Source organism: Euprymna scolopes, chromosome 23 (genome assembly GCF_053919585.1).
Source record: "Euprymna scolopes isolate OS-2025 chromosome 23, ASM5391958v1, whole genome shotgun sequence".
NCBI classification, from domain to species: domain Eukaryota; kingdom Metazoa; phylum Mollusca; class Cephalopoda; order Sepiida; family Sepiolidae; genus Euprymna; species Euprymna scolopes.
The window spans coordinates 38,489,185-38,501,942 of record NC_136504.1 but is presented as its reverse complement, the minus strand read 5'-3'; the positions used below and the strand labels follow the sequence as shown (position 1 = coordinate 38,501,942).

The following is a 12,758-nucleotide window of genomic DNA, read 5'->3' as shown; positions in this document are numbered from 1 at the left end:
ATATATATATATATGTGTGTGTGTGTGTGTGTGTGTGTGTGTGTGTGTGTGTGTGTAACTGTAAACTGTAACAGACATCTATATGACGTGTGTATATACCTGTGTTCGTCTATGACGGTCTAGCATTGTTATTGACTAAAATAGAGTTCGTTGTGTGCGTGTGTGGGTATTTAATTCATATTCATGACGGAATAATAATATGGTACCCGGAAAACTTGTACCCGGAAAATTCGTACCCGGAAACATCTCCCCTTTCTGCTAGGAAGAAAAACTGGTCCCTTATTGAATAAATATCGATTGAAAACACATTTTATTACCGTTCTCGAAGGAGATGAACCCCATAATATTTTTTTAAATTATTTTTAACTCTTGCTTAAGATACGAAAAACGAAACCAAATATTTATTTTAAAAATTACTCTAGCTTTAACACTTTTTGTGTCATTACGAAACAAAAATAAATAAAGAAAACACGTATTATCAAAGAAAGCAATTATTTTATTTAGAAGAATTAATTTAGTTTAAATAATTCTTGTGTTATTACAAAACAACAAAAAAGAAAACACGGTCTTATGTCATTTTGGTACCGCGCTGAAATAATAACGTTATTATTTCGAGAGCCATTCTTAACATGGGGAGGAGAGGTTATCGCTTAAAAGTCATTCCGGGGGCACTTGTGCAGTACTTAAAAATATACAAATTTATTTTCTTTTGGGGGTGGGAGAGGCTCGTTTTAAAACTATATCTACCTCAGTATTTTCTTTAATTTTCGGACATTTTTTGGTCAAAATTATTTACTAAGTAATGTCGAATGCGACATTACTTGTTATTTCTTTTTAACTAAATAAACTCTTTAAAATAAGTTTAAACACCAAAAAAACTTACAAAGCTAGGTAGAAAACGAAAACTTAGAAAAATCAATTTAATTTTTTTTAAAACAATAAACATGTGAATATATTTTTAAAAATATACAAATTTATTTTCTTTTGGAGGGGGGTCGTTTTAAAACTATATCTACCTTAATATTTTCTTTAATTTTCTATTTTTGAGCAATTATCCCCCTAAGACGTGATCCTCTTATGTCGGACATTTTTTATTCATAAGTAACACTCGACATTACTTTTTTTTTTTTAACTAAATAAACTCTTTAAAATAAGTTGAAAGACCAAAAACTTTCAAAGCTAGGTAGAAAACGAAAACTTAGAAAAATTAATTTAATTTTTTTTAAAACAACAGTAAACAAGTAAAAATATTAAAAAAAAAATATTGTGGGATGTGTAATCTCTTTTAAAGACAATATCTCCTTCAAAAACGGTCATAAAATGTGTTTTCAATCGATATTTATTCAATAAGGGACCAGATTTCCTACTTAGCAAAAGGGGACGAGTTTTCCGGAGACGAGTTTTCCGGAGACGAGTTTTCCGGAGACGAGTTTTCCGGGGATGAGTTTTCTAATAATATACATAAATACCTTTGCGGCAAAAAGGACGAGTAACACTTATTTGAGGTTTCAACATCCGGCCAATCGGGTTCATCTTTAGTCTTGGCTTGACGGAATACTGCAATGAAAACTCTCTCCCAAAACGACAGAGCCTCGGGTTTTATTTTCGGCAACTATTTATTCCAGAGTGATTTTCCCTTTTGGAAAGGTGCAACACTGGTCTTGGATTCCTCAATTTGATAGGCGTTTAACTCATCGACCCCCCCTCCCGAGTGCTTCGAGCTATCACGACCTTTAATTTCTGAACACTAATTTCCACCTATCTCAAAAAGACCATCACCCCTTTAAATGACGTCACAAGCATGCGACACTAAGATAATCACCGTCATTATTCCTAAGTAGTAAACTAAATTATCATGAAAACATTTTAAAGTTAATATTCTTGGTAACTATTAAATGTAAATAAACATCTAAATATTTGGATTATTCTAAAATATATTTTAGCTGACAAAACTTTTTGGCTTGAATAATCATAATAATAGTCGACCGGTACCGGCGTTGCTCAAGTCAATAATCAAACATTATTTTGATTATTCCAAATAACATCGGCCGAAACGTTGTGAAAATAACAACCAGGTTGAGAAAAGTAGTCCAATTAATCTAAATAATACAAACTAGACGCACTTGCTCGGCGTTGCCCGGGATGCAGTAAAGTCATTTTACTATTTTTATATTTATTTATATCTTATTATCCATTTTAAAAACTTATACAGAAAAACAAATAAAATTTCAGTTGTAAAAGAGATGCCTTTTATATTATTTAAGTAAAATATAAGTTATTCCCTTTGCTGATTTTTATGTTTCAGTCATCACTAAAAAATGTTTCCATATTACCAGTCGTTCGGGCGGCACTACAACGTTTTTTTTTTTTTTAATAAACTCTAACGAAGTACGTAGTTAGAGTGCAAATAACATGGTTCAACAATAACAAATAAAAATTAGCTAGTCAGAATCGAATTTGATATGTATGCTTTAATAAAGTCCAGCCTCAACTCTTAAAATATCACAACGTATTTTTATATGGCAAATGAAAGAACTAGTGTTGGAAGGATGAATCGGAATCGGGAATCGGAAAAGTCATAACTTTGGGGCGTATCGAAATCGAAAACATTTTGTACTAATTTCCGATTCCAAAAACGATTCTGTTATTTTTCGTTTCTTTTTTGTTTGTTTAAAATTTAATTTTTCGTTGTTGATACTAATTATGATATTGATTGATTTTAAAATACTAGTAACACTGAAATTTATAGATCATAATAATGGATTTAAGTAAAAAATAACATCGAAAAGAGTTTGGTAAAAAGTGGTACGGGTTAAAATGTCACAAGTGCCAAATATAGATGTAAATCTTCGAATGAGTTTTTCAAAATCTCGGATACAATACATAAAGAGAAAAAACATTAAAAAGTTTGTCAAATTAGAAAGAAAATTGAATTTACATTTAAAAGTGGATAAGGGCACTCCATTACCTCAACTCGCCTCAATGAAATTCTACTTTTTTTAAGTGATTTTAAAATCGAAATCTATAATTGTATCAGAATCGGAAATTTATAACAGAATCGGTAATTGTATCGGAATCGAGAATTAATATCAGGATCGGGAATTTATAACAGAATCAGAAATTTAGAAAAAAATCGGAATTAAGAACAGATGCGACACTTGTATCGAAATCAGTAATTTTATCGGAATCGATAATTTTATCGGAATCGATAATTTTATCCGAATCAGTGATTAAGAACAGGATCAGTAATATTATCGGAATCGATGACTTAGTATAGAACATATACTTTTACTGGAGTCGATGATTTAGAACAGGGTCGATAATTGTATCGGATTCGGGAATTTAGGACAGAATCGATAATTGTATCGAAATTCGGAATTATATTGGAATTTTCCCATCACCAGAAGAAACTTCTGATATTTTGATGCGCGAAAAATGGAAAAAAAATTGTATATTATTGCATTTATATTGCCATTAACTTATCTTCTTGATTATTTAATTTAATTGAATTTAATTAAACAAATAATATGGGTTTCGGGACAGCACTATTGTCAAAGGAAAAGTAAGGCGCCTCTTTTCCTTCGCTAGTCTGTGGGAGACTCTTGTGCATGGTCGAGAACCTATTTTAGCCCCCTCCCCCCGACCAGGCTAATGGAAAAGAGGTGACTGGTGGATTACGAAAGCAAACAAATAATTCTGTTCATGGTTTCGTATTCCGTTGTGCTGAGCAGAAGATACCTCTGGGTACAATGGCCAGGACAATCGTCCAGTACGGACACTGCTCGGACAGAAAGAAACTGCAACATACTGTCTGTACAACTGCAAAGAAAACTATGACAACACATCAAACATGATGAATAGAGTTCTGAATCAGAACACCTCGCTTGGTAAAGATTGTTATGATAGACAGGTGGAACCTGATCGTCCGACAACCAGCAAAGAATAAACTAAGGAATATAGCAACATGGAACCTAAGAAGTCTGCACCAGATCGGCAAATTTGACAATGTTAAAAGTGAAATGAAGAGAATGGAAATTTTACATCAGATTTCACATAAAATGCTTTACTCTGGCAGCGAACACAGTGTATTAAAGGACAAATAAGAGCTTAGTTCTTTTTTTTTTCTTTCTTAATGTAAACTTCGACGTCATGGGACGACATCAGTATGAGCATGGTGTTGTCTGTTCACGGCCGAATATGGTGGATTTATAATATCAAGATATCCTTAGGCTTCAAGATAATTTAAAGCATAAAAAAAAAAACAATGAAATACGCGTGAAATTAAAACGTGTATGGATGAAATATAGTTTTAAATTTATTTAATTCCGTTCAGTTGAGCCATCATTTGGAGAATTTGAAAATGACAAGAATCGGTATATTTTTAGATTAGGTCCACCTCCACAATTTTCTTTTAAATTACAACTTTTATAGGTTTTCGACTATGATGAATACGAAAATTGCATTGTAATTTTGCAAAAATAAGTAGTTATCGAGATATAAAAAGTTGTATTATGCATTGTATTATTTGGCGGCCGTCTTTTTTTACGCGCGCGCGCCATAAACAAATCTACTCATCTATGACTGACACTGCACGCGCGTAAAAAGATGGCTGCCAAAGAATACACTCCATCATACAACTTTTTTTATATCTCGATAACTACTTATTTCTGCAAAATTACATCGCGATTTTCGTATTCAGCATAGTCGAAAACCTTTAAAAGTTGTCATTTAAAAGAAAATTGTGGAGGTCGACCTAATCTGAAAATTTACCCCAAAATCTATAGAAATGAGGCGCTTTTCTATATCTTAGTAATATGGAACAAAAATCCTCACACGAAAGGGAAAAACAAACTTTTGTTTTATTACAACAAAAGAATTTATTTAATTTCCTACGCCGTTTGGTATAGGCGGAAGAAAGTTGGGCAATATTTAAGTGAATAAAGGAAACATAGAAAGTTATTTGGACCTAGAAAGTCTTTCAGCAGTTATCCCCAGGAGTAAATAGTCGATACTTGAGTGTCTAATGGCCAAGAGAAAGAAAGGAAGAGAGAGAGAGAGAGAGAGAGAGAGAGAGAGAGACAGACAGACAGACAGACAGACAGACAGACAGACAGAGGGGGGGGAGATGACGCTTTTCTTCGTTACTTTCAGAGGTTTCTTTGCTTACCGACCGTGATTGCTAAAAGGGGTTGAAGTATTTCTTCAAGAGATAGATGGAAACAATACGCCCCGCAAACTGATTGGTCAGTGTGTAACCAAATCACCTAGAAGAGACATATTGATTCGCGAGAGAAATTAAGCCGTTATTTATGATTGCTACACATCTACATAATTTCCTCTCATTTGACCATCGTTTAAATTTTGTCAGTGGAGGTTTCAAGCTAACTCTGGAATCCCTTTACAAGCAAGAATAAATATGAGACACCATTATGAGAAGTTGCGTAGATATGTAGTCATTTTTCAGCAAATTTCATGTTTCTAGGTCTAATAACCTAAGAGTAGTCAAGAGATACAAAAACAGATGGATAGACAAAAAGACATTAATCTCTCATTCCATCTACGTGCGACCTTTGCAGATGACCTTTGCAAATGACCTTTGCAAATGACCTTTGCGGATGACCTTTGCAGATGACCTTTGGAGACATATTTGCATAAAAAAAAACAGATATTTATTTTCCAACTAGTGCTCTTTCAGCAGGTCTATATCAGTCAGGTTTTATTTCTACCCATAACCAAATCCCGATAAGCAACAATAGTCTATTCTAATTTGTGTAGTAATAGTCGAAGGTAAAATAATAAAGCAAACAAATATTTGAACGATTCATTCAAAACAAAAGGAAATATTACCAGATGTAGTAATATAATTTAACTTCGGCTTTGAAAGTGAATACGATCTAAAACAGACTAAGTTTGAATTTAGTATATATATTTTTTAATATTTGATTCGTTTTACGAACTCACTTTTTCTCTTATTCGAACAATATAATCAGAGCTCAACGGATGACTCAACGGGTCATAATTTTCCACTATTTAAACCAATTGTTCATCGAGTTATAACTTCTTATTTAATTTTCATTTATTAATAAAAACTAGCAAATATATTTTCCTTACTGACGAGTGAAGGTAGAGACATTGCAGTAATTACTCCGACCTTTTGTTTAAATATCTTACGCATAAAATGTATACATAAAGCTGCTGCTTATGTTAGAGAATAGCTGGGCAGAAGCAGTAAATTGTCTATCTATCTATCTATCTATCTATCTATCTATCTATAGATGAGTGGACAACAAAGATTTAAAGTCATGTTTTAACAACACGTCAAACTCTGTGACCCGGGCAAGTTTTCACCAGAAGATGGAAACGGAGACTGGAAGTGACGTGTCATATGTCACGTGTTCTGGTTTGCGTAAACATAGGGTAGTTGGATTTAGGACACCAAGAAAGACAAATGGGCTAAAAATGTGTCTCTCCATGAGGGAGGAGAAGTCTCAAAATTGAGACATAGAAGAACCCCCCCCCCAAAAAAAACAAAGATCGTCGATCATTTCCTTCTGCTATGATGAATACCTGGAAGTGAATAAGATACATAAAACTTACATTGTCTTGGGTCCTAGCTTGAAATGTTCCTTTAAACAGATTCCAGGTCCCCAAGGACAGTTGACGAACTTCCCAGAAGAAACAGCCAGCAGAACCGGTATGTCATCATGTCATGTTATGTGTATGTAATATATGTATACTATGTTTACTATACATGCAATGTTTTTTACACAGTGATCACCACTTATCAAGGCCCGGAAGCCACTCAGGGATAAGGGTTATTGCAAGTACATTACGTTAGTGTGGAGATTTGATGAAGTGTTTACTTAAGGGGGCGGTTCATTACGCTAGTGTGGAGATTTGATGAAGTGTTTACTTAAGGGGGTGGTTCATTAGGAATGTGTTTACTATATATGCAATGTGTTTACTATATATGTAATATATGTTCTGACATGCATGCACCAATACCACTAGATAAGACCGATCATGGAGAATTTCTTGATGATTATCCGAACTGAATTAGTAATGATCTGTTCGATTAAGTAGCAGCCCAGTAGGGCGAGTTTACAAACGCCACCAGAACGCAAGATTTTTTTTACGTTACTGGCATAAATACACTTGTTTCCCGTTGACGAAAGTATATGTGTTCTGATGGCGTATATTTCGATCAATAAATTTTTGCTTGAGCCGAGATATGTTCATCTGAATTTAAAAGTTAAAAACCGCAAGAACTCTCTTAATATTTTTTAAACTAAAATTTATATACTAATAAAATTAAAGTCAAAATTAAGCTTCATTATTATCAGTTTTTAAATACTTGAACCTTAAAATAAAACGTATAAATAAGGTATTAAAAAAATGACAATCCTAATATTATAGTCCCATCGGAGAAGACCATGAACATATACAGTATGAACTTTGAAACTGTATAATAATAAACTAATTTTGGGTGAACAAAATAAAAAAAGGCAACGGAAGAAGATCTTCATAACATAAACTTATTAGCTTTAAGAATATGTGAAAAATGAATGTTCAAGATAAAATAGAAATATATACAACACTTAACGGTTTTTGTTGAAAGATAATAAACCTGATTTAGACAACAAAAAAACCAGCATTAGATTAATTGCACCATGTGTTTCTGATTTAGGTAATATTAAAAAAAAATATTGGATATAATTATACCCACTTTAAAATCTAAAATTCAGCATAGCCTTTGGATTCATTCTTGGGAGGTGATAGATTTGTTCCAGAAAATACCTAAATACCAACACAATAAATTCATTATGTTTGATATCGACTCATATTATCCATCTATAACTCCTGAACTATTCGAGAAACTAGCAGAAGTTGAAACTAGATTAGAAATAGAAATTATAAAACTAGCGAGAAGACCCATAATAAGATATGATAATGAATTATAGACATGGAAGGATAGAAAAAAACATTTTGATGTTACGAAGGGTTTTTGGACTCTGTGTGGTAACTGACTTGCTACGTCTGTACATACTAAAGGAGAACCATATTAAGGTATGATAATGAATTATGGACATGGAAGGAGAGAAAAAAACATTTTGATGTTACGATGGGCGTTTGGACTCTGCGTGTTAACTGACTTGATACGTCTGTACATACTAAAGGAGAATTTAAAAATACCGGGTTTAAATGGAGGGCTATATAGGGATGATGTATTAATTTTAGTTAATTCAAGCGATCGAATAACAGAAAGAACTAAGAAGAAAATCAAACTATTCTTTAATGAACTTAAGTTAAAAATAACACTAGACTGCAATTGTAAAGCAGTGAATTTTTTAAATATAACCCCGAATCTTAACAATAATACTAACCGAATGAAACACTATATAGACTATAAATCTAATCATCCTAAAAATATGAAAAAAAGCAATCATCCTCAGTATATCAAGAGGAATATCTAGGATATCACAAAATGCGAATATATTCAATAAGAATAAAAATTACTACTATAATGAAGCTTTAATTTGGTCAGAATATTAAGGAAAGATTAAATGCATAAAGGAGATGGATAGCAGAACAAACTACACAATGCCATATAACATCGTCATGAAAGGAAGGATAAATGTAAAGAATAAAAATGGGTATAAAAATAATAAGAAGAATAATAAGAATGAAATTTGAAAAATAGTGAATAAGCATATAATAGCAATAATGTTATTAAGAATAAGAAAAATAGGCGTAATAAACAAGCCTGGTTTTATCCACCTTTCAGTTAACATATACAAAATAATATCCCTAAAGAATTTTACAAAATAATTGATAATTTCCCCCAGAAAATAGATTAAGTAATATAATTAATAAGAACACAGTCAAACTTTCATTCTCAATTGCTGCCAATCTAAGCAAAACTAAACTAAGTAAAATAAACACAATAGTGAATAATAGTAGGATTGAATCAGGTGAATTAAATATTGCGAAAAAATGAAACTGTAGAATATCTAATGTATATTCATTGGAAGGGAATTGTTTAATTTCTGAAATTATATACAAATGTGAAGCTAAGGTGGATAGGAGTAAAATGTGTACCCGGGGGGGGGGACTGGATGTTTTTAAGGACAGATACCGAAACCATGCTGCATCATTTAACATTGAACTGGAGAAAGAACCAAATGGAGTTGGGAATAATGATGGAAATAAGGATAGAATAAAAATTATCATTAAAAATAATAAGAGGACACGACTGCATTAGGTGATTGAATTAGATAACTACGTAAGAACAAAAAAGAATTTGAATTGAAATGGTTTATTGTTGATAAAACTAGAAAATATAAACCGAGTAAATCAAAAAGATGTAATCTATGTTTACTTGAGTTATACCATATAGTGAATTTCAAAGAGGGAATTTTAAACAATAAGTTAGATGTTATACAAAGCTGTTTTCATAGAAATAAATTCATATTATCACACCTAAAATTTGATTAAAATAACATTTTATAATAATAACTAGCGGGGGTACCCGGCGTTGCCCGGTTGTTTTGGAAGTGGGTGTGTAAGTGGGGTAAGATAAAGAATAAGCGAAATAATAACCCTGTTTAAATATTAAAAAAAAAACGATGTTAAACTTCTTTAAAAAATCGGCAAAATTAAAACAAAAAAAGAACAGCGAACAAACGTATAACTTCTTTAAAAAAGAAATCAGAAAAACAAAAGACATAAATCAGGGAAAAACAAAAACAAAACAAAAAAACGCCGCGAAACGCGAAAAAATGGCATAAATAACCCCTCGATTCCTTATAATTCCATTCCAGTTTTTTAAAGCAATTACGAAGTAAAGAAAACCCAATCGGTGTTCCTTCGTAACTGTCCCTTGTGAACGATCTCGCAACAGTGTTACGTGGTGGCGGGGGAAGGATGAATTTATTAGAGAGAAAAGATTTTACTACTCCCATTGATTTTAACAGATTTTGGCAGTGGACTCTCACCAGAAAAAATATAGGAATCTACGAATGTCGAGGATGTGGAGAGGTAATAAGCCTATAACACACCTCAGATATTGTGCTTCAGTTTGTGCATATTACATTTGCATGAAATGTCTTGATTTTTAATCGTATTCAGGTCAAAATCAAAGGGGAAAAATGTGTTCATTATATATATATATATATATATATATAGGGATAATAGTAATAATAATAATAATAATAATAATAATAATAATAATAATAATAATAATAATAATAAATTAAGGAATATGTTGAGAGTGAAATGTTAGCATGGTAAGAGAATGTTAAATTTAATACGAATATTTTAGAATAATAAATTAATAGATCATCAGATTAACATATAGAAACTAAACTAATTATAACGTAATACTTAAAATGAATAATCGTTATTGGTAATAAACTAACACCTGAGCAATTTCAATAACACGGGAGGAAATTTAAAAAAGCGAACATTAAGTAACTGGGAAATATGGACATGAACATAACCATGATTATAATCGATTAAATCAAAATATAAAGTTGAAGCAAACTAAGGAGAAATTGAACCTCAATTGATCTAAAGAGGGTAAGCTTATAACTATGTTTAAAATCAAGCAAATACGATTAATAAACATAAAGTCAAAATATTAAAGTAAGAATACATTGGAATTCCCATAAATAATAAATAGATATATTTGGGGAAAAGAGAGTTATCTTCCTTACAACATAACGATACAAGGAAGATTAATGGACACTAAGGATTGAAAATAAAAAATATAATGCATAGATAATAAGACTTAATAAATTTAATTTAAAACTTAAATTATTGCTATAAACAGTAAAGGATGAATATAAATTGTAATTAATAATATTAAAATAAACTTTTTAATTATAATTACTTCTTGAGAAATAACGTATGAAGAAAAACCATTAACTAGTGAATCATAACATGTAAATAGATTAAGAAAGGAATAGTTAAACATATAAATAGAAACTAGAATTTGAAGGTGTAGATTACCATTTGGGAAATAAATCAATAAAATAAATAAATTATGGAAAAATAATTATAATGTATTTTTTTAATAATTATAATGAATTTAGTTTTTAATAGTTAATTGAATAGGGAATTGTTAAAGTTTCATATAAAAATAGAAACACGAGAGTAGGTTAAATAATCAATCCGTAGACAATCGAAAAAAATTAAAAAACAACATGAATAAAATATAAACATTGGTATAGAAGTGAGTCAAACTGTTTAATCCATTAAAACAGAGATAAAGAATGTATTCATATATGTAAAACAAATGTATTTCACCGTCTGAAGAGTAGCTATTTTGGAATATTATTAATGATATACTATTCGAATTTGTTTATATGGTTACGAAACAATTATAAGGCATAAGGAAATACACCATATGATATTCTCATTTTATATTTGGTTGTCTTGCGCAAATATTATCTATCTATCTATCTATCTATCTATCTATCTATCTATATATATATATATATATATATATATATATATATATATATATATATTTTGACAATCATAACATACGCTCTTATTTTCGGATTTTTCCTTATAATAGAGCACTTCGCTAGAATCACCCCAAATATAACTAATAATAATAATAATAATAATAATAATAATAATAATAATATATATATATATATATATATATATATATATATATATATATATATATATATATATATATATATATCCCCAATCTGTTTGTATCAAACTTTGGAAATCAAATGTTGATTAATGCAGCTTTCGTGTAATATTAAACGTTCAAGAAAATAAAACGCGCTTTAAAATGTAAAAAAATAAAATAAATAAATAAAAAAAATAAAAAAATAAAAATAACATAAAGGAAAAAAGAGTCTTACTTCTACTGTCCAGCATTTTTATAAAGATGCAAATGTTTGTATTGTGGTACGAATGATTTCCTTTGTGGTATAAATTCGATAGCAAATACCTGACGACATAGATTGTGTCAATTTAGAAAAAAAAATGGAAGTAACTATGAAAAGAATAGAAAAGAAGAAAGAAAGAAAGAAAAGAAAAGAATAAAAATAAAGAATAGATTGTGTAAAAAGAACAAACAGAATAAAAAGAAATAAAGAATGAAAGAAAGAAAGAAAGGATTTAAAAGTGAAAGAAACGGAGTCCTTAATTTTTATATCTTACGGACAAGTGACGACGTATAGTTCTGCCGCTTTGCTTATCTTTCCTCGTTTCATGACATTGGCAGGCGAAGTCCATCACGCTAAAAGAAGTTTTGAACAGAACGAAGAGAAGGATGAAATGGTGGGGTGTCCGACGTAATCTGATAGAAAAAAAAAATAACATAATCTTAGAACCCCCCTCACCCTGGAACAATGAACTTGTTACAGTAACTTCGAAAAGCACGCTGCAGTGCTGCACCGTGACACCTGGATCTGTTTTCGCGAACTAAAGAACGCAGAACACCTTTTGCCGATGACTCGCTAATCTGGAAGTAAACGGGAAACTGGAGGTTTCTTGAGAAACTGTGGCATTGATAGAGGAACTACATCAACCTTTCGTATAACTTATAACTGTTATGTTTTAGTGAAGGACGAAAATTTATATATATATATATATATATATATATATATATATATATATATATATATATATATATATATATATATATATATATTTCTTTTTTGCACCGACATTCCATACACAATCATCAGTACATGAGGTGACAATTCCTGCCGGTCAGGAAATTCGAACTC

The 12,758-nt window shown here is 30.9% G+C and overlaps 1 protein-coding gene across 1 annotated transcript in view; it reads right to left on the bottom strand.

Moving 5' to 3' along the window:
* Nucleotides 1-12,026, bottom strand: part of LOC145245838 (C-type mannose receptor 2-like) — a 122,778-nt gene extending 110,752 nt beyond the window's left edge. The window contains exon 1 of the mRNA XM_080107491.1: nucleotides 11,886-12,026. Within this exon, the coding sequence (XP_079963617.1) occupies nucleotides 11,886-11,901 (16 nt within the window). The 5' untranslated portion in view covers nucleotides 11,902-12,026. The remainder of the gene's footprint in view (nucleotides 1-11,885) is intronic.
* Between the last annotated feature and the right edge of the window lie 732 nt (nucleotides 12,027-12,758).